Source organism: Pseudophryne corroboree, chromosome 9, assembly GCF_028390025.1.
Source record: "Pseudophryne corroboree isolate aPseCor3 chromosome 9, aPseCor3.hap2, whole genome shotgun sequence".
NCBI classification, from domain to species: Eukaryota; Metazoa; Chordata; class Amphibia; order Anura; family Myobatrachidae; genus Pseudophryne; species Pseudophryne corroboree.
The window spans coordinates 294311901-294333236 of NC_086452.1; the positions used below are offsets into that span (position 1 = coordinate 294311901).

General features: G+C 42.6%; 1 protein-coding gene and 1 pseudogene across 6 annotated transcripts in view; both read left to right on the forward strand.

Moving 5' to 3' along the window:
* Positions 1–21336, forward strand: part of L3MBTL2 (L3MBTL histone methyl-lysine binding protein 2) — a 772791-nt gene that overhangs the window by 23837 nt on the left and 727618 nt on the right. For 5 of the 6 annotated variants that reach the window (XM_063940374.1, XM_063940377.1, XM_063940380.1 and 2 more), the window contains exon 2: positions 18172–18387. In XM_063940374.1, the coding sequence (XP_063796444.1) occupies positions 18198–18387 (190 nt within the window). In that variant the 5' untranslated portion in view covers positions 18172–18197. Of the gene's footprint in view, positions 1–6440; positions 6546–18171; positions 18388–21336 lie in introns of those variants that run through there. The other variant, XM_063940376.1, reaches the window with a different exon arrangement.
* LOC134962333 (5S ribosomal RNA) lies at positions 9531–9650 on the forward strand (annotated as a pseudogene).

Below are 21336 nucleotides of genomic sequence, written 5' to 3' on the forward strand. Positions count from 1 at the left end.
GGCGATGCGGATTCAAAACGGCATATGGAAGTTTTGCCGTATAAAGGGGAGGAGTTATTTGGAGTCGGTCTATCAGATTTGGTGGCCACGGCTACAGCCGGGAAATCCACCTTTCTACCTCAAGTCACTCCCCAACATAAAAAGGCACCGACTTTTCAACCGCAGCCCTTTCGTTCCTTTAAAAATAAGAGAGCAAAGGGCTATTCATATCTGCCACGAGGCAGAGGTCGAGGGAAGAGACAGCAACACGCAGCTCCTTCCCAGGAACAGAAGCCCTCCCCGGCTTCTACAAAAGCCTCAGCATGACGCTGGGGCTTCTCAAGCGGACTCGGGGACGGTGGGCGGTCGTCTCAAAAATTACAGCGCGCAGTGGGCTCACTCGCAGGTAGATCCCTGGATCCTGCAGATAATATCTCAAGGGTACAGGTTGGAATTAGAGACAGATCCACCTCGCCGTTTCCTGAAGTCTGCTTTACCAACGTCCCCCTCCGAAAGGGAGACGGTTTTGGAAGCCATTCACAAGCTGTACTCTCAGCAGGTGATAGTCAAGGTACCTCTTCTACAACAAGGGAAGGGGTATTATTCCACTCTTTTTGTGGTACCGAAGCCGGATGGCTCGGTAAGGCCTATTCTAAATCTGAAGTCCTTGAACCTGTACATAAAGAAATTCAAGTTCAAGATGGAGTCACTCAGAGCAGTGATAGCGAACCTGGAAGAGGGGGACTTTATGGTATCCTTGGACATCAAGGATGCGTATCTCCACGTTCCAATTTACCCCTCACACCAGGGGTACCTCAGGTTCGTTGTACAAAACTGTCACTATCAGTTTCAGACGCTGCCGTTCGGATTGTCCACGGCACCTCGGATCTTTACAAAGGTAATGGCCGAGATGATGATTCTTCTTCGAAGAAAAGGCATATTAATTATCCCATACTTGGACGATCTCCTAATAAGGGCAAGGTCCAGAGAACAGCTAGAGATGGGATTAGCACTGTCTCAAGAAGTGCTAAAACAGCACGGGTGGATTCTGAATATTCCAAAATCCCAGTTAATGCCGACAACTCGGCTGCTGTTCCTAGGGATGATTCTGGACACGGTTCAGAAAAAGGTTTTTCTCCCGGAGGAAAAAGCCAAGGAGTTATCCGAGCTTGTCAGGAACCTCCTAAAACCAGGAAAGGTGTCTGTACATCAATGCACAAGAGTCCTGGGAAAAATGGTGGCTTCTTACGAAGCAATTCCATTCGGCAGATTCCACGCAAGAATTTTCCAAAGGGATCTGTTGGACAAATGGTCAGGGTCGCATCTTCAGATGCACCTACGGATAACCCTGTCTCCAAGGACAAGGGTGTCTCTTCTGTGGTGGTTGCAGAGTCCTCATCTATTGGAGGGCCGCAGATTCGGCATACAGGATTGGATCCTGGTGACCACGGACGCCAGCCTGAGAGGCTGGGGAGCAGTCACACAAGGAAGAAACTTCCAGGGAGTATGGACGAGTCTGGAAACGTCTCTTCACATAAACATTCTGGAACTAAGAGCAATATACAATGCTCTAAGCCAGGCAGAACCTCTGCTTCAGGGAAAACCGGTGTTGATCCAGTCGGACAACATCACGGCAGTCGCCCATGTGAACAGACAGGGCGGCACAAGAAGCAGGAGTGCAATGGCAGAAGCTGCAAGGATTCTTCGCTGGGCAGAGAATCATGTGATAGCACTGTCAGCAGTGTTCATCCCGGGAGTGGACAACTGGGAAGCAGACTTCCTCAGCAGACACGATCTTCACCCGGGAGAGTGGGGACTTCATCCAGAAGTCTTCCACATGCTGGTAACCCGTTGGGAAAGACCAATGGTGGACATGATGGCGTCTCGCCTCAACAAAAAACTGGACAGGTATTGCGCCAGGTCAAGAGATCCGCAGGCAATAGCTGTGGACGCGCTGGTAACGCCTTGGGTGTACCAGTCGGTGTATGTGTTTCCTCCTCTGCCTCTCATACCAAAAGTATTGAGAATTATACGGCAAAGAGGCGTAAGAACGATACTAGTGGTTCCGGATTGGCCAAGAAGGACTTGGTACCCGGAACTTCAAGAGATAATCACGGAAGATCCGTGGCCTCTACCTCTAAGGAGGGACTTGCTTCAGCAGGGTCCCTGTCTGTTTCAAGACTTACCGCGGTTGCGTTTGACGGCATGGCGGTTGAACGCCGGATCCTAAAGGAAAAAGGCATGCCGGAAGAAGTCATTCCTACTTTGATTAAAGCAAGGAAGGAAGTAACCGTGCAACATTATCACCGAATTTGGCGAAAATATGTTGCGTGGTGCGAAGATCGGAGTGCTCCGACGGAGGAATTTCAACTGGGTCGATTCCTACATTTCCTGCAATCAGGATTGTCTATGGGTCTCAAATTGGGATCTATTAAGGTTCAAATTTCGGCCCTGTCGATTTTCTTTCAAAAAGAATTGGCTTCAGTCCCTGAAGTCCAGACCTTTGTTAAGGGAGTGCTGCATATACAGCCTCCTGTGGTGCCTCCAGTGGCACCGTGGGATCTCAATGTGGTTTTGGACTTTCTAAAATCTCATTGGTTTGAACCACTAAAAAAGGTGGATTTGAAATATCTCACTTGGAAAGTGACCATGCTTCTAGCCCTGGCTTCTGCCAGGAGAGTATCAGAATTGGCAGCTTTATCTTACAAAAGCCCATATCTGATTTTCCATTCGGACAGGGCAGAACTGCGGACTCGTCCGCATTTTCTCCCTAAGGTGGTGTCAGCATTTCATCTGAACCAGCCTATTGTAGTGCCTGCGGCTACAAGTGACTTGGAGGACTCCAAGTTACTGGACGTTGTCAGAGCATTAAAAATATATATTGCAAGGACAGCTGGAGTCAGAAAATCTGACTCGTTGTTTATATTGTATGCACCCAACAAGATGGGTGCTCCTGCGTCTAAGCAGACGATTGCTCGTTGGATCTGTAGCACAATCCAACTTGCACATTCTGTGGCAGGCCTGCCACAGCCTAAATCTGTAAAGGCCCACTCCACAAGGAAGGGGGCTCATCTTGGGCGGCTGCCCGAGGGGTCTCGGCATTACAACTTTGCCGAGCAGCTACGTGGTCAGGGGAGAACACGTTTGTAAAATTTTACAAATTTGATACTCTGGCTAAGGAGGACCTGGAGTTCTCTCATTCGGTGCTGCAGAGTCATCCGCACTCTCCCGCCCGTTTGGGAGCTTTGGTATAATCCCCATGGTCCTTTCAGGAACCCCAGCATCCACTAGGACGATAGAGAAAATAAGATTTTACTTACCGATAAATCTATTTCTCGGAGTCCGTAGTGGATGCTGGGCGCCCATCCCAAGTGCGGATTATCTGCATAAATTGTACATAGTTATTGTTAACTAATTCGGGTTATTGTTGAAGGAAGCCATCTTTCAGAGGCTCCGCTGTTATCATACTGTTAACTGGGTTTAGATCACAGGTTGTACGGTGTGATTGGTGTGGCTGGTATGAGTCTTACCCGGGATTCAAAATCCTCCCTTATTGTGTACGCTCGTCCGGGCACAGTACCTAACTGGAGTCTGGAGGAGGGTCATAGGGGGAGGAGCCAGTGCACACCACCTGATCTGGAAAAGCTTTACTTTTTGTGCCCTGTCTCCTGCGGAGCCGCTATTCCCCATGGTCCTTTCAGGAACCCCAGCATCCACTACGGACTCCGAGAAATAGATTTATCGGTAAGTAAAATCTTATTATTTTAATCAGTTAACAAAATGCAAAGTGAATGAACAGAAGAGAAATCTAAATCAAATCAATATGTGGTGTGACCACCTTCAAAACAGCATCAATTCTTCTAGGTACACTTGCACACATTTTTTGTAGGAACTCAGCAGGGAGGTTGTTCTATACATTTTAGAGAACTAACCACAGATCTCTTGTGGATGTTCAAACCCTTCTGTCTCTTCATGTAATCCCAGACAGACTCTGTGATGTTTAAATCAGGGCTCTGTGGGGGCTATATCATCACTTCCAGGACTCCATGTTCTTCTTTATGCTGAAGGTAGTTCTTAATGACATTGGTTGTATGTTTGGGGCGTCCTGCTGCGCATATATATATATATATATATATATATATATATATATATACACACATTTTATATATTCTACAAAGTATGTGTGTGTATATTCTTGAATCAGTAAATGTGACATGGTGCAAATCGAACTCACTGCTCATGTTAGATCTGCCCCCCCCCCCCCCTACGCTGCACATTGTTTTGCCCATTAGCTAACAAATTTGCTGCTGCGATCGGATCTGACTTAGGCCCACTGTCCATGATGTAGACAAGCAGTGGCTCCCTCTTCTGTTCCTTACTCATCTGGAGGAGTCTGAAGTTGGTGTATCCCCAATCCTAGTGCTGAAGACAACAATGGGGGCCTGACCAGCAGAAGGAGGCGGTAATAGGCCACTGGGCAGCTGGCTAGGCAGGTGGAGGCTGGGAGCCAAGTACCTGCCTGCTTGGGGTATGCTGTGTGTCTAATTCTATGGAGACATTCTCCCAGGAGAAGAATCTTGTGATTCCTGTCCTGCAGCCTCCATCTTTCTATGTAGATTTTTGCAAAATGATATGCACAGTGGGCCTAATTCATGTTTGTATGCAATTTTTATTCTCTAGGCTACAGAGCTGTTAATGTTAGCAAGTAAAGCTGCCAGGCAGGAATTTAAAGAGATGCCCACCAGACTCATTGCAATCTTAATCCCAATTGCTTACACAGTAGCGGAATATACACAATTACAGAGAAAATCGAAGCTAAGATTTAGTCTATGGCTGCGCAGACTGACCGCAGCAGCAGCTCAAACGCCATGTATTTGCATGTACGAGCACGCAACCATCAAAAGATACATGCCCCAAAAGCGGACATGACACGCCTGCATTTTACCCAACCTCGCCCCGTAACATGTTAACTTAACACCTCCAAACGCTTCTTGCAACAAAGTTCTCATTGTGAGTGGGATTGCAGCGACACCCTCGCGCATGTACATTGTGATTGAATGACATGCGCAGTTTGCGTGAACATTGACTATTGCGTACAAACATGAACTAGGCCCTGTGTCAGAAAAAGGAAGTGAAGTGATTACGGTAACTATCACTTTGCTGTCAAGATCTTTGCAGGGACAGAATGTTCGCACATCTTTTTCATACATAGAAAAACAAAAACGCAGAACCTGGCGCCAACCAAATCCTCAGTGTCTAAACAGCTTGCCTGCAGCTCTCTATATAATACTGGGAGTACTAATGGTGTGTGCACACGGTGAGATATTTTCTTTCGATTTTGACTATATAGTCAAAATCTCAAGGAAAGTTAGTGCAGATCGCAAGGTGAAAGTCACCTTGCGATCCCGATTCGATCTCGACGCGCGGTCCCGTCAGGTCGGCATCGCAAGAAAAGATAGACTGTGCAGGCAAGTCAATCCTTGCTAGATCGGTGTACTGTCTAGTTCATCTCAACATGTCAATACATCTCACATAAGCCAAAATCGTAAGCACACATAGGGGGTAATTCCAAGTTGATTGCAGCAGGGAATTTTGTTAGCAATTGGGCAAAACCATGTGCACTGCAGGGGAGGCAGATTTAACATGTGCAGAAAGAGTTAGATTTGGGTGGGGTGTGTTCAATCTGCAATCTAAATTGCAGTGTAAAAATAAAGCAGCCAGTATTTACCCTGCACAGAAACAAAATAACCCACCCAAATCTAACTCTTTCTGCACATGTTAAATCTGCCTCCCCTGTAGTGCACATGGTTTTGCCCAACTGCTAAAAAATGTCCTGCTGCAATCAACTTGGAATTACCCCCATAGTCCATATCTCAAGAAAAGTTAGTCAAAATCTGTGGTGCTGGGCTCTGGGGAGTTCAAGGGAAATAGCATAATGAAAATCAGCCATAGCAAGGATCTCATCGTGTGTACCAGGAAGTTTCTACCTACAGGGATGTAATAATTCCCTCCTTTTATAGACGCGGCTTGTTTGTACATTACTAATACAGCCCCGTAAGCGGTGGAACGCATGACGTCATTGCGTTCCACCGACGGGAAACCAGACATGTTATCCCCTCCTTCTGGTTGTGCGGCTCGCATGCGCGCTTCAGGTCCGGCTCTGCCAGCGGGGGAACGCATGACGTCATTGCGTTCCACCGATGGAAAATCAGTGTTATTTCCCTCCAAGATGCCTTCAACATTACTTCCGGTTTCGTCACGTCTGGCAGTTGGAACGCAGACCGCGATGCATTCCACCTGCAGTAATTAAGCTTCCCTACTTGTTACACACTTCTTTTATAAATACTACACAGTGTCCCAGTAAGCAGTGAATATATATTAGTAAACTAATACACTGCCATGTTTCTATGGATATCATGTAGGCGATTTCTAGTAATATCACTGATACACACTAATGATTTTTTTCAGGAAGTGATGTCGTCATCCACCTTTTGATATAAATACCTGTCTGTGGTCACCTCTCAGTATCACTTTGAACTCTGAGAGGACCACATTGTGCTGAACTTGTAAGTATCACTGATACTATTCTTGCCTCCATATATGGATATTGGGAATATTTTTGACTTTTTTTTTATATATTTCATGTATTATTTTTTCAAATTTGTTATTCCGGGTACAATTAAGACTTTTCAGTCTACTATTCTTATGATTAAATTTTTGCCTCCCTTATTATAAACAAATGGTCACGTTAAATATAACGGAATAACATTTGATTTCTACATTGTTTTTGTCTGATTTAAATTAAAAGATTATGGTTGGGCCAATATTCTAGTAATTAACTTTTTATTCTCTCCCTCATAACCAATTGGTCACGTTATAAACTATAGAAATTATAGAAACGTATCTTTATCATTAATTTTAATGATGTTCCAAAGAAATACCCACTATAGAATTATGCTCTTCAATTCGAACTGCTATATTGGAATTAGGACACTATTAAGGCATTCTCACCAAGTATTGCTCATTAACTACTATAGGTCTTCCAATTGTGGAGTAATTGTTGTTTATCAGCCACCTACACAGAGTCAGAGCTAGATTGTATCCAGTCATATGTTTGGTATGTATCTGAATACACTGTGATTTTTAGAAATCAATGATTCAATGTAGAAAACACAATCTTCAGCTACGGCCCATTTGACCTACTAAGCTTGATTAATTCTCCTTTTACATATACAGGTTGAGTCTCCCTTATCCAAAATGCTTGGGACCAGAGGTGTTTTGGATATGGGATTTTTCCGTATTTTGGAATAATTGCATACCATAATGAGATATCATGGTGATGGGACCTAAATCTAAGCACAGAATTAATCTATGTATCATATACACCTTATACACACAGCCTGAAGGTCATTTTAGCCAATATTTTTTATAACTTTGTGCATTAAACAAAGTGTGTATACATTCACACAATTCATTTATGTTTCATATACACCTTATACACACAGCCTGAAGGTCATTTAATACAATATTTTTAATAACTTTGTGTATTAAACAAAGTTTGTGTACATTGAGCCATCAAAAAACAAAGGTTTCACTATCTCACTCTCACTCAAAAAAGTCCGTATTTCGGAATATTCCGTATTTCGGAATATTTGGATATGGGATACTCAACCTGTATAGGTCAATAGACCCTATCTCCAATGATATGGATTCCTTTTAATTGTAGAGTCATGCTAGTAAGCCATCCTATATGATTACTTGGTATGTATTATCCCAGGGCCGAAACTAGGACTTCTGTCACCCCGGGGCAAGGCAGTAATTCGGCGCCCCCCCCCCCAAAAAAAAAAAAACAAACAAACAAAAAATACAAAGATATATATATATATATATATATATATATAAAATAAAAAATAATAATTAATAAATAAACAAATACAAATTAAACAATAATAATAAAAATAAAATTATTTATATATATATATATATATATATATATATAAACTATATACACACACATAAAATTAATTTAAATAAAAAAGAATTACAAAAAATAAAAACACCACAAGTGTAGGCTCTGCCCTTTCAGATAACTGTTTGTTACTCAAAATCCGCTGAGTGCCGCCTATATTGCTATATATATATATATATATATATATGTATATATAAAATTTAGAATTAGAAAGAAATTATTGCGCCACGTGTGTTCACCAACGTTAAATAAACCTGAATATAGATATAAACAATAGCGATCTGACACTCCCTAAAAATTTAAAAGGGCGTCTGCTTACCCCCAAACAGGGATGGCGGTTCCCTGTATCATAGAATTCAAGACAGTTGGGGGGGGGGGGGAGGGGGTTTTAGCGACCAATGGTGTCTAAAAGAAATCACGCTTTAGGTGAATAATTAAGAATAAAATACAATTTATTAATGTGTATATTTAAAATGACAGAACTTTTTCTAAAAATGGGATAAAAACTATACATACAGAAATATAATACCAGTTAAAAATGAATAAATAGTAAAAAGATTCCTTAACTTGGTATGTAGTCACTGCCAGATAGCCCAACGCGTTTCGTCCTTAAGACTTCATCAAGGGGTGTTGGCAGACTGGGACCAGGCTTCTATTTATACCAGTACTAATCTGGTGTCAATTATGACATCACTTCCTGTTAATACCACATGATGTTTTGTAACAGACTAAGAGCTATTATTTTACATTGGTGAGTAACATGGTTAGATAATATATAGGAACCACAAGCTAGTTATTTGTTTTAGGAACAGGTTTGGAGTTCAGAAACACGAATAAAATCCCCCAGAAGGTGCGCCGGTGCGTCTTCCGCCCCACTTCCGGTTTCTCGGCGTCGCGTCATTTCCGCCCCACTTCCGGAAGCCGGACTGCGCATGCGCCCGCGATCTCCATTCTTCTAGTAGCTAGAGATCAGAGTTTTGAGTTTATGGTTATCTCAGCGGCGGCCATCTTTGTAGAGATTTTTCATTCAGTCTCTCTAGGCGGCGGCCATCTTAATGGAGAGCAGCAGTATGGACATTTATAGTGTTTCTTGGCATAGAAATGAAAAATAAATAAAAAAGGGGAATCAATGCATGTAAAAACGATGACAGTACAGCATTTCATATTTAGAATGATAGAGCAACATCTGACCATAAAGGATTATCAATATATTAAAAGAGGAGGTTGAATAATTATTTGCAGTATATTATATACATAAAATATAAATAAATAAATATAGATATATATATAAGTGCATAAAGTTAAATAAAAAATAATTTGAATAGTATTTGCAGTATATTAAAAAGTGCTTTGTGCATATTTGCAGTGCTTTGTGCAGGTTCATAAGGTGCAGATTGGGGTGGTGAGGGAAGGGGTGGTATTTAAAGTGCTTAGTGTATATTTTAAACGTGCTTAGTGTCTGTTTCGTAGAAGGTGACACATTAATATAGCTATTTTAGATATCCTCCCCCCACCCCCCATCCTCCACTAAAACGTGCAAAGTCGTATCATAAATAACGCTGACACATGTATGGTAAGTGATTTTTACAGTCAAACCACACTGGACATGCCCAATCTCGTCCGATCTTGGAAGCGAAGCAGTGTCGGGCCTGATCAGTACCAGAACAGGGAGACCACCTGGGAAGATCAGGTACTGTAACCAAACTAATTGAAAAAGCCTACATGAGCATGTCAGTATTATCCTGACTAATAGCTAAAATAGCTATATTAATGTGTCACCTTCTACGAAACAGACACTAAGCACGTTTAAAATATACACTAAGCACTTTAAATACCACCCCATCCCTCACCACCCCAATCTGCACCTTATGAACCTGCACAAAGCACTGCAAATATGCACAAAGCACTTTTTAATATACTGCAAATACTATTCAAATTATTTTTTATTTAACTTTATGCACTTATATATATATATATATCTATATTTATTTATTTATATTTTATGTATATAATATACTGCAAATAATTATTCAACCTCCTCTTTTAATATATTGATAATCCTTTATGGTCAGATGTTGCTCTATCATTCTAAATATGAAATGCTGTACTGTCATCGTTTTTACATGCATTGATTCCCCTTTTTTATTTATTTTTCATTTCTATGCCAAGAAACACTATAAATGTCCATACTGCTGCTCTCCATTAAGATGGCCGCCGCCTAGAGAGACTGAATGAAAAATCTCTACAAAGATGGCCGCCGCTGAGATAACCATGAACTCAAAACTCTGATCTCTAGCTACTAGAAGAATGGAGATCGCGGGCGCATGCGCAGTCCGGCTTCCGGAAGTGGGGCGGAAATGACGCGACACCGAGAAACCGGAAGTGGGGCGGAAGACGCACCGGCGCACCTTCTGGGGGATTTTATTCGTGTTTCTGAACTCCAAACCTGTTCCTAAAACAAATAACTAGCTTGTGGTTCCTATATATTATCTAACCATGTTACTCACCAATGTAAAATAATAGCTCTTAGTCTGTTACAAAACATCATGTGGTATTAACAGGAAGTGATGTCATAATTGACACCAGATTAGTACTGGTATAAATAGAAGCCTGGTCCCAGTCTGCCAACACCCCTTGATGAAGTCTTAAGGACGAAACGCGTTGGGCTATCTGGCAGTGACTACATACCAAGTTAAGGAATCTTTTTACTATTTATTCATTTTTAACTGGTATTATATTTCTGTATGTATAGTTTTTATCCCATTTTTAGAAAAAGTTCTGTCATTTTAAATATACACATTAATAAATTGTATTTTATTCTTAATTATTCACCCAAAGCGTGATTTCTTTTAGACACCATTGGTCGCTAAAACCCCCTCCCCCCCCCCCCCCCAAATATATATATATATATATATATATATATATAGGTGGTGGGGGAAAGCTTATCGGCGCACCCCTTGATGAAGTCCAGATAGGACGAAACGCGTTGGGTGCTATGATACATACCCTCTCAAAAAGCTAAGAACCTTATTTATACACTTTTTTTATGCTGATCTTATTTCCAATTTTTTACTGTTAGGACATTTTTTCCTCCCGTCTTATCTAAGTTTGTACTATCAATTTTATACTAACTAATGTTTTATATGCAGTTCTAGTGATTTCTAACTAATTTTTTGGCTCCTTGTAAAGGGCTATTATTTTATTTATTTTTACTTACTTTTGTATTGGTGCTAAATTTTATTAAAAATTTTTTTTTACTTTTAATTTGAGTCTCCTCCTTTTTTGAGACACCACTGGTCGCTTAAAATCACCTTATCCTCTTATTTATATATATATACAGGTTGAGTATCCCATATCCAAATATTCCGAAATACGGAATATTCCGAAATACGGACTTTTTTGAGTGAGAGTGAGATAGTGAAACCTTTGTTTTTTGATGGCTCAATGTACACAAACTTTGTTTAATACACAAAGTTATTAAAAATATTGTATTAAATGTCCTTCAGGCTGTGTGTATGAGGTGTATATGAAACATAAATGAATTGTGTGAATGTACACACACTTTGTTTAATGCACAAAGTTATAAAAAATATTGGCTAAAATTACCTTCAGGCTGTGTGTATAAGGTGTATATGTAACATAAATGCATTCTGTGCTTAGATTTAGGTCCCATCACCATGATATCTCATTATGGTATGCAATTATTCCAAAATACGGAAAAATCCCATTTCCAAAATACCTCTGGTCCCAAGCATTTTGGATAAGGGAGACTCAACCTGTATATATATATATATATATATATATATATATATATAAAATTAGTCTTCCTATGACCGGCACTCCACTTTCACATCAGAAATACCTGGGTGCCATACCATGCATCAAACAGAACTTCAATAGATGCAGATAGTAACAGGCGGCACTCCCCGGGTTTGAGTGAATTCACAGCTACACAAGCCATTAAAGGCTTGTGTAGCTGTGAACTCATTCAAATCCGGGGAGTACAGCTTGTTACTATAGGGGGGGAATGCTGCTATACTGGGGATACTGGTTTCCAGGAGTGCACATTTATTGGGAAAAAGGCAGCGCAGTGTTCACTTACCCCTCTCCCCCCTTCCTCCTCAGTGCAGCGTGCAGGCTTAAAATAGTGATGCCCCAGTGCCCCAGCACGCACCTTCCTTTATTGTTGGGTGCGCTGGGGTTCGCTCCTGGCCGCGGGACTCCCGCCTCCATCCTCTCTACAAGCGTCTCAATGCGTGCGTGTGACATCACACGCACAAAGCTTCAGCCACAACCCGGAAGCGCCTGAGATCTCCTTTCCGTCCTCATTTGAGCCAAGCGAATTGTGCGAAAAGGCTTGGGAATCTCCAGACAGGAGACTACAGGTTCCCAGAAGGATTCTTATGGCGTATCCCTTCCCACAAAAGGACAGGATACGATGGGAATCTTCGCCTAAAGTAGACAAGGCGTTGACACGCTTATCCAAGAAGGTGGCACTGCCTTCCCAGGATACTGCTACCCTCAAGGATCCTGCGGATCGTAAGCAGGAAGTTACCATAAAGTACATTTACACACATTCTGGTACTATTGTTAGGCCGGCTATGGCATCGGCCTGGGTTCGTAGTGCTGTCGCAGCATGGACAGATTCCTTGTCTACGGAGATTGAGACCCTAGATAAGGATACCATTCTAATGACCCTAGAGCATATCAAGGATGCTGCGTTATATATGAGGGATGCTCAAAGAGACATTTGTTTACTAAGCTCCAGAATAAATGCTATGTCTATTTCTGCTAGGCGACTCTTGTGGACCCGACAGTGGACGGGGGATGCCGACTCAAAGCGGCATATGGAGTTTTTGCCTTACAAGGGGGAGGAGTTGTTTGGAGAAGGCCTCTCAGACCTTGTCTCTACTGCTACGGCTGGTAAATCGAATTTTTTACCTTATGTTCCCCCACAACATACTAAGAAGGCACCTCATTACCAAATGCAGTCGTTTTGTTCAAATAAAAGCAAAAAGGTACGGGGATCGTCCTTTCTTGCCAGAGGTAAAGGCAAGGGAAAAAAGCTGCACACAGCTAGTTCCCAGGAGCAGAAGTCCTCCCCCCTACGTCTGCAAAATCCACCGCATGACGCTGGGACTTCCCTGGGGGGCCAGATCAAGTGGGGGCATGTCTTCGATTTTTCAGCCACGTCTGGGTTCACTCACAGGTGGATCCCTGGGCAATAGAGATTGTTTCTCAGGGATACAGGCTGGAATTCGAAGAGATGCCTCCTCGACGGTTTTTCAAATTGGCTCTGCCAGCTTCTCCGTCAGAAAGGGAGTTAGTGTTAACTGCAATTCAAAAATTGTACCTGCAACAGGTGATAGTCACGGTTCCTCTTCTCCAGCAAGGAAAGGGGTATTACTCAACCCTGTTTGTGGTTCCGAAACCGGACAGTTCGGTCAGACACATTTTGAATCTGAAATCCCTGAACCTGTACTTGAAAAAGTTCAAGTTCAAGATGGAATCGCTCAGAGCGGTCATCGCCAGCCTGGAGGGGGGGGATTGGATGGTTTCCCTGGACATAAAGGATGCTTACCATCATGTTCCGATTTTTCTTCCTCACCTGGCGTTCCTGAGATTTGCGGTACAGGACTGTCATTACCAATTTCAGACGTGGCCGTTTGGGCTTTCCTCGGCCCCAAGAATTTTCACCAAGGTAATGGCGGAAATGATGGTGCTCCTGCGCAAGCAGGGTGTCACAATTATCCCATACTTGGAAGACCTCCTCATAAAGGCGAGATCTCGAGAGAAGTTACTGGACAGCGTGTCACTGTCAGTGAGGACGTTGCAACAGCACGGCTGAATTCTCAATATCCCAAAGTCCCAGCTGGTTCCTGCAACGCGTCTGACCTTTTTGGGCCTGATTCTGGACACAGAACAGAAAAAGGTTTTTCTTCCGATGGAAAAGGCTCAGGAGCTCATAGCTCTGGTCAGGAACCTATTAAAGCCAAAAAAGGTTTCAGTGCTTCACTGCACCCATGTCCTGGGGAAGATGGTGGCATCGTACGAGGCCATCCCCTTCGGCAGGTTCCATGCGAGGACTTTTCAATGGGACAAATGGTCCGGGTCTCATTTACAAATGTATCAAAGGATCACCCTGTCTCCCAGAGCCAGGATATCTCTCCTGTGGTGGCTGCACAGTGCTCACCTCCTGGAAGGCCGCAGGTTCGGCATTCAGGACTGGATCCTGGTGACCACGGACGCGAGCCTCCGAGGTTGGGGAGCAGTCACACAGGGAAGAAAATTCCAAGGACTTTGGTCAAGTCAAGAGACTTGTCTTCACATCAACATCCTGGAACTAAGGGCCATATACAACGCCCTACGTCAAGCGGAGATCTTACTTCGCAATCGACCAGTTCTGATCCAGTCAGACAACCTCACCGCAGTAGTTCATGTAAACCGCCAAGGCGGCACAAGGAGAAGAGTGGCAATGACGGAAGCCACCAGAATTCTTCGCTGGGCGGAGAATCATGTAAGCGCTCTGTCAGCAGTGTTCATTCCGGGAGTGGACAACTGGGAAGCAGACTTCCTCAGCAGACACGATCTGCATCCGGGAGAGTGGGGACTTCATCAGGAAGTCTTCGCGCACATTGCAAGTCGGTGGGGACTTCCCCAAATAGACATGATGGCATCCCGTCTCAACAAAAAACTACAAAGGTATTGCACCAGGTCAAGAGACCCTCAGGTGGTAGCTGTGGACGCCCTAGTGACACCGTGGGTGTTCCAGTCGGTATATGTGTTTCCTCCTCTTCCTCTCGTACCCAAGGTGTTGAGGATAATAAGAAAAAGAGGAGTGAGAACAATTCTCATTGTTACAGATTGGCCACGAAGGACCTGGTATCCGGATCTGCAAGAAATGCTCACAGAAGATCCGTGGCCTCTTCCTCTAAGGCAGGCCCTGTTACAACAAGGTCCCTGTCTGCTCCAAGACTTACCACGGCTGCGTTTGACGGCATGTCGGTTGAACGCCGGATCCTAGCGGAAAAAGGGATTCCGGATGAGGTCATTCCTACGCTAATAAAGGCTAGGAAGGACGTGACGTCTCAACATTATCACCGAATATGGCGAAAATATATTTCTTGGTGTGAGGCCAGGAATGCTCCTACGGAAGAATTCCATCTAGGCCGTTTTCTTCACTTCCTACAAACTGGAGTGAATTTGGGCCTAAAATTAGTCTCCATTAAAGTTCAGATTTCGGCCTTATCCATTTTCTTTCAAAAGGAATTGGCCTCGTTACCTGAAGTACAGACTTTTGTGAAGGTAGCACTGCATATTCAGCCTCCTTTTGTACCTCCGGTGGCGCCTTGGGACCTTAACGTGGTGTTAAGTTTCCTTAAGTCACATTGGTTTGAACCACTTAAAACAGTGGAGTTGAAATTTCTCACTTGGAAGGTGGTCATGTTGTTAGCCTTGGCTTCGGCTAGGCGAGTTTCGGAATTGGCGGCTTTATCACATAAAAGCCCCTATCTGGTTTTCCATATGAATAGAGCGGAGTTGCGGACTCGTCCTCAATTCCTACCTAAGGTGGTCTCATCCTTTCATATGAACCAACCTATTGTCGTGCCTGTGGCTACACGTGACTTGGAGGATTCCGAGTCCCTTGTCAGGGCTTTGAAAATTTACGTGGCCAGAACGGCTAGGATCAGAAAAACAGAAGCACTGTTTGTCCTGTATGCAGCCAACAAGGTTGGTGGACCTGCTTCAAAGCAGACTATTGCTCACTGGATCTGTAACACGATTCAGCAGGCGCATTCTACGGCAGGATTGCCGTTACCGAAATCGGTTAAGGCCCATTCCACTAGGAAGGTGGGCTCGTCTTGGGCGGCTGCCCGAGGGGTCTCGGCACTACAGCTGTGCTGAACTGCTACTTGGTCGGGGTCAAACACTTTTGCAGAGTTCTATAAGTTTGATACCCTGGCTGAGGAGGACCTCCTGTTTGCTCAATCGGTGCTGCAGAGTCATCCGCACTCTCCCGCCCGTTTGGGAGCTTTGGTATAATCCCCATGGTCCTTACGGAGTCCCAGCATCCTCTAGGACGTTAGAGAAAATAAGATTTTACACTTACCGGTAAATCTATTTCTCGTAGTCCATAGAGGATGCTGGGCGCCCGTCCCAAGTGCGGACTTCTTCTGCAAGACTTGTATATAGTTATTGCTTACATAAGGGTTATATTATAGTTCATCGGTTTGGACCGAGACTATGTTGTTTGTTCATACTGTTAACTGGGTAGTTTATTACAGGTTATACGGTGTGATTGGTGTGGCTGGTATGAATCTTGCCCTTGGATTAACTAAAATCCTTTCCTCGTACTGTCCATCTCCTCTGGGCACAGTTTCTCTAACTGAGGTCTGGAGGAGGGGCATAGAGGGAGGAGCCAGTGCACACCCAGAGTCTAAAGTCTTTCTTAAAGTGCCCATGTCTCCTGCGGAGCCAGTCTATTCCCCATGGTCCTTACGGAGTTCCAGCATCCTCTACGGACTACGAGAAATAGATTTACCGGTAAGTTTAAAATCTTATTTTTACTTATATTGTTTTATTCATTAGGTTTTTATACCTTTCTTATTGATAAACACAGTGAAGTCTATGTTCCTTCAGGATATTTCAAAAACATTTGGCATTTGGTATGTATATGTTTACTAAGACATAAACTATAGCCAGATGGCTAGTATTATCACTCAGTTAATATATATTCTATTGTTTAGATATATACCCACGAGGAAGTCCCAAGAAAGGGACGAAACACGTTGGGTTATTTTGAGTACTGTATCCATCTTTCGCCTTATGTTATGAACAAAAATCAATTATCACCACTGAATCCATCATCACTGAATCCATTTCGGATATATGTCATGCTGTGAATATTATCGGCTAATATTTGTGACTTTTTATATTCTGTTAAGCTTGTTTTATGTAATAAATTCTAAGAACTGAGTCTCTCAATTGTTGTTATACTAATTGGATTGATGTGAATAGCAGTACAATTATATATAGCACACTCAGATTTTATTCCTATATTGCTATGGTTGAACTTTGTCTAACAGGAGGTTTTCACTCACGTGCAGCTAAGTCCACTTTTTCACAGCGCCATTGGGTACCCTTTGTTTTTATATATATATATATATATATATATATATATATATATATATATATATATACGCTCACACACTAGTATGTGTATATATATATATATATATATATATATATATATATATATATATACAGATAAAGAATAAAAGGCGGCACTCAGAAGACTTGTGAAAACTTCAATGCAGTGTAATCAATATGGCCAACGTTTCGGGGACTACCTCCCTGTCTTCAGGACAAGTGTACAGTGTCAAACAAATACATTTTTACCAATGGACTTACCCCATTCATGGCGCTGGCGGGGAAACTGGTTAGGGGGGTAAGTCCATTGGTATAAATTTATTTGTTTGACACTGTACACTTGTCCTGAAGACGGGGAGGTGGTCCCCGAAACGTTGGCCGTATTGATTACACTGCATTGAAGTTTTCACAAGTCTTCTGAGTGCCGCCTTTTATTCTTTATCTGTGCTAATACAAGGGTTTTGCCCTGAGGAGGGCACCGGAGCAAGTTACACCCATTTGGGGAGGCCAAGAGTGCCGGAGTGATGTGTGTGTGTGTGTGTGTGTGTGTGTGTGTGTGTGTATATGTGTGTATATGTATATGTGTGTGTATATATATATATATATATATATATATATATATATAAAATATGTATCATAATGGCACAGAAACTCTTCCTACATACTTAGGATATTCCCATGAAATTCGTGTCTTGTGTGTGTTCACAAGGTGGTCACCTGGTTGACACCCAGAGACTCTCGTTTCACGGCTGGAAAAAAAATGAACATGTATGTAAGCCTCTGTCAAGGTTCATGTAATGCACAGTTTTCTGCAAATCCTTAGATGCTTCTGGTTTTGTACTTGTATGTGACTATGAATCCTACCCAAAAGTGTGGTTCTTGACAGAATAAAGGTATTGCCCATTGGGAATGTGTTCACTGTGCCTCGATCCCCTACCCAATAACTGTCAAGATAGAGGCTTATTGACAAGTGGTGTGGAGTACAGCCTCTGCTGAATCCAGCAAGTATTCTTGACACTTTTGTGTGATAAAAAAAACTTATATTGTGCCTCTTACCATTTTCCTTTTCACAGTTGCCTTGCTGTAAAGGACCATTTCAATGGATACTGAGGATGCTTATGATCTGTTTACTGACCATAACCGAGAATATAACAGCAGTGCACTGAGTGACAGCAGTTCTAGTCTGGAAGACTCCAACTTTGAGAAAGCTAAAGAGCAGTTTAAAGCGTCAGATTTGCAACCTATTCCTAGCGCTGTAAAGGCTTCTGTGGAAAATGTCTCTAAACCAGGTATGTGCTCAGCTTGTTCATTATATTATTTAATATCTGATCAGTGCTTGTAGAGAATGTATGATGTAATATTTGCACTCAGGGGCAGGCATTTTTATTGTCAATACATACTTTATTTTTAGGGTAACTTTTTAGTGGAATCTTTAATACTTTCAGCTCCTTTGACCAATGGGAATATGTTTTTTATTATTTATTTTATTGTCACTAGATATCTTTCTGTGGCTTAGAAGATTGTATCAATCTAATTGACAAGAAGCATAAAAAAGAATGTATATTACCAGTTGTAAAATATGTACCATATGAGCCAAGTATTACAGTAGGTTGGATTTATTTTAGTCCAATTATATTGAAAACATTTTTTTGAAGGTGCACTCAATAAGGGAGTGAAAATCTCCTTTGTGATTTATTCTATGATTGCAAGGCGCGAAAACACTCATTAGAAACTTTTCACCGTAGAATAGATCGCTCCTGATGGATACTTTTACTCACTCACTTAATCTGTATCATGAAAGTTGGTTATACATTTTTGGCTTGCACCAGCTTAAATTGTCATTGGGTGTACCTAAGAAACAACTCTTAATAAAGTGTATATTTTACTAAATTTTCTGATTTGGGTCATGAACAAATTGTATAATTTAGCCTAATGGAGACACAGATCGCACTGATGCAGTTTAATGAAAAACTCCAGTTGTTTCCCCTCTTCTACTGCATTTCTCTGCAAATTTGTTTCAATAACAGAAATGGTATCCGGTCTATAGATCTACACTAAAAAGGTCTTCAGTCAATAGGTAGACTACTAATGGTTGACATGCATTAGGTCGACATGTAAAAGGTAGACCGTTCAAAAGGTCGACATGATAATGGTCGACCCACATACAAGTGAAACTCAAAAAATTAGAATATCGTGAAAAAGTTAATTTATTTCAGTAATTCAACTTAAAAGGTGAAACTAATATATAGATTCATTACATGCAAAGTGAGATATTTCAAGCCTTTATTTGTTATCATTTTGATGATTGTGGCTTACAACTTAAGAAAGGGTGGTATTTAGGTTGCCGGCTGTTGGGATCCCGGCGCACAGTATGCCGGAATCCCGACACCCGGCATACCGATATCTTTTCTCCCTCTTGGGGGTCCACGACCCCACTGGAGGGAGAATAGATAGCGTAGTGCGCCACCCTACCCACAGAGTGGCTAGCTCAGCGAGCCCGCAAGGGGCTCATTTGCGCTCGCCAAGCTGTCGGGATTCCTGTGCCGGTATGCTGGTCGCCGGGAGCCCGGCCGCCGGCATACCATACTACACCCCTTAAGAAAACCCCAAATCCAAAATCTCAGAAAATTAGAATATTACATAAAATCAATAAAAAAAGGATTTTAATTACAGAAATGTCTGCCCTCTGAAAAGTATAATCATGCATATGTAGTCAATACTTGGTTTGGGCCCCTTTTGCATGAATTACTGCCTCAATGTGGCGTGGCGTGGATTCTATCAGCCTGTGGCACTGCTGAGGTGTTATGGAAGACCAGGATGCTTCAATAGCATCCTGATTGTAAAGCGCAACGGAATATGCTGCGCTATATAAGAAACTGCTGCTAATAAATAAATAAATAAATAAATAATAGCGGCCTTCAGCTCTTCTGCATTGCTCGGTCTCATGTCTCATCTTTCTCTTGGCAATACCCCATAGATTTTCTATGGGGTTCAGGTCAGGCGAGTTTGCTGGCCAATACAGCACAGTAATCCCATGTTCATTAAACCAGGTCTTGGTACTTTTGGCAGTGTGGGCAGGTGCCAAGTCCTGCTGGAAAATGAAGTCCGCATCTCCATCTCTTGTCAAGCCGCTCCTGAACAACAATTTCTTAATATAAAAAAGGGTAAGTACCAGAAAGAAATTAAAACCAGCTTATCTGTATCTATGATGCAATCTGGACATCCACCCTTAGACCATGGAATGTTTCCTCTGGCATAGTATTAGGGTAGGTCCTTTGAAGATAGGTAAGTAGGGCCAATGAGTTTTGTCCCCTCTAGAGGCATTTTAAAGGGTAAATCTTACTCTCTATAATTGGGGTATATATACCCCTGTCTATTAGCCAACCTAGTGCTGCTATGAGACTGTAAATGAGCATTTCCGGTCATTACCTGAAGTGGATGTTTGTCATAGCCGGACTTACAGTCTAGGGCCAAAATTTACTAAGAATTCGAGTTTGTCCGTTTTGTGTTTTTTTTTCTAAGTCCCAATCCGGGAATTCACTAAGCACCAATCTCGGCAGTGTTTGGACTATTCGTAATGGTTTGATTATCACAGTTCAGAAATACGAATGAATAGACCATCGGTCAAACACGGCTGTTATTTCATACAATACGGGCATTCACTATTCATTCGTATTTGGGTGTTAGTCTCTGAGTGCTCAAGTACGGGTCTGTTTTCTTTATCATCCACTAGGGGTCACTGGAGTACTCTTGGAATATGGACGGGCTTCCGTAGGAACAGCACTGAATATTTAAATTTAGAACACTCCACCCCTCCATATCCCCGAGTACCTCTCAGTGTTTTTTCTGTGCTAGACGTAGCAACAGCTCTGTGACTGAAGTCAAGATTACTTTGAAGAATTTTTCTTTTTCTTTTTCTTTTCTTTTTATTTTTTCTATTTTACATCCCTTTCCCCCTTCCAAAAGGCAGGGTCAGGGATAGTACAGCTGCTGATAGCAGCAGGGGCGTGTCGGGCCTCTCTGAAAGAGCTCCCTCACAGCCACACACACAGCCTCCTGCACAGGCTGGCCGGCGCTTGTTCAGAAGCCCCGTCGGAGCCTCCTCACAAACTGCAGGATACAGGTATGTGAACGGGGCGGTCAGCTCCCGCTGCCGCCCCGAGGTGTGGGGACATTGTAGCGCTTAGCGCCCGCCGCTGCTCGCTCCACTTGGCCGCCCGTCCCGCCGCTGCTCTCCC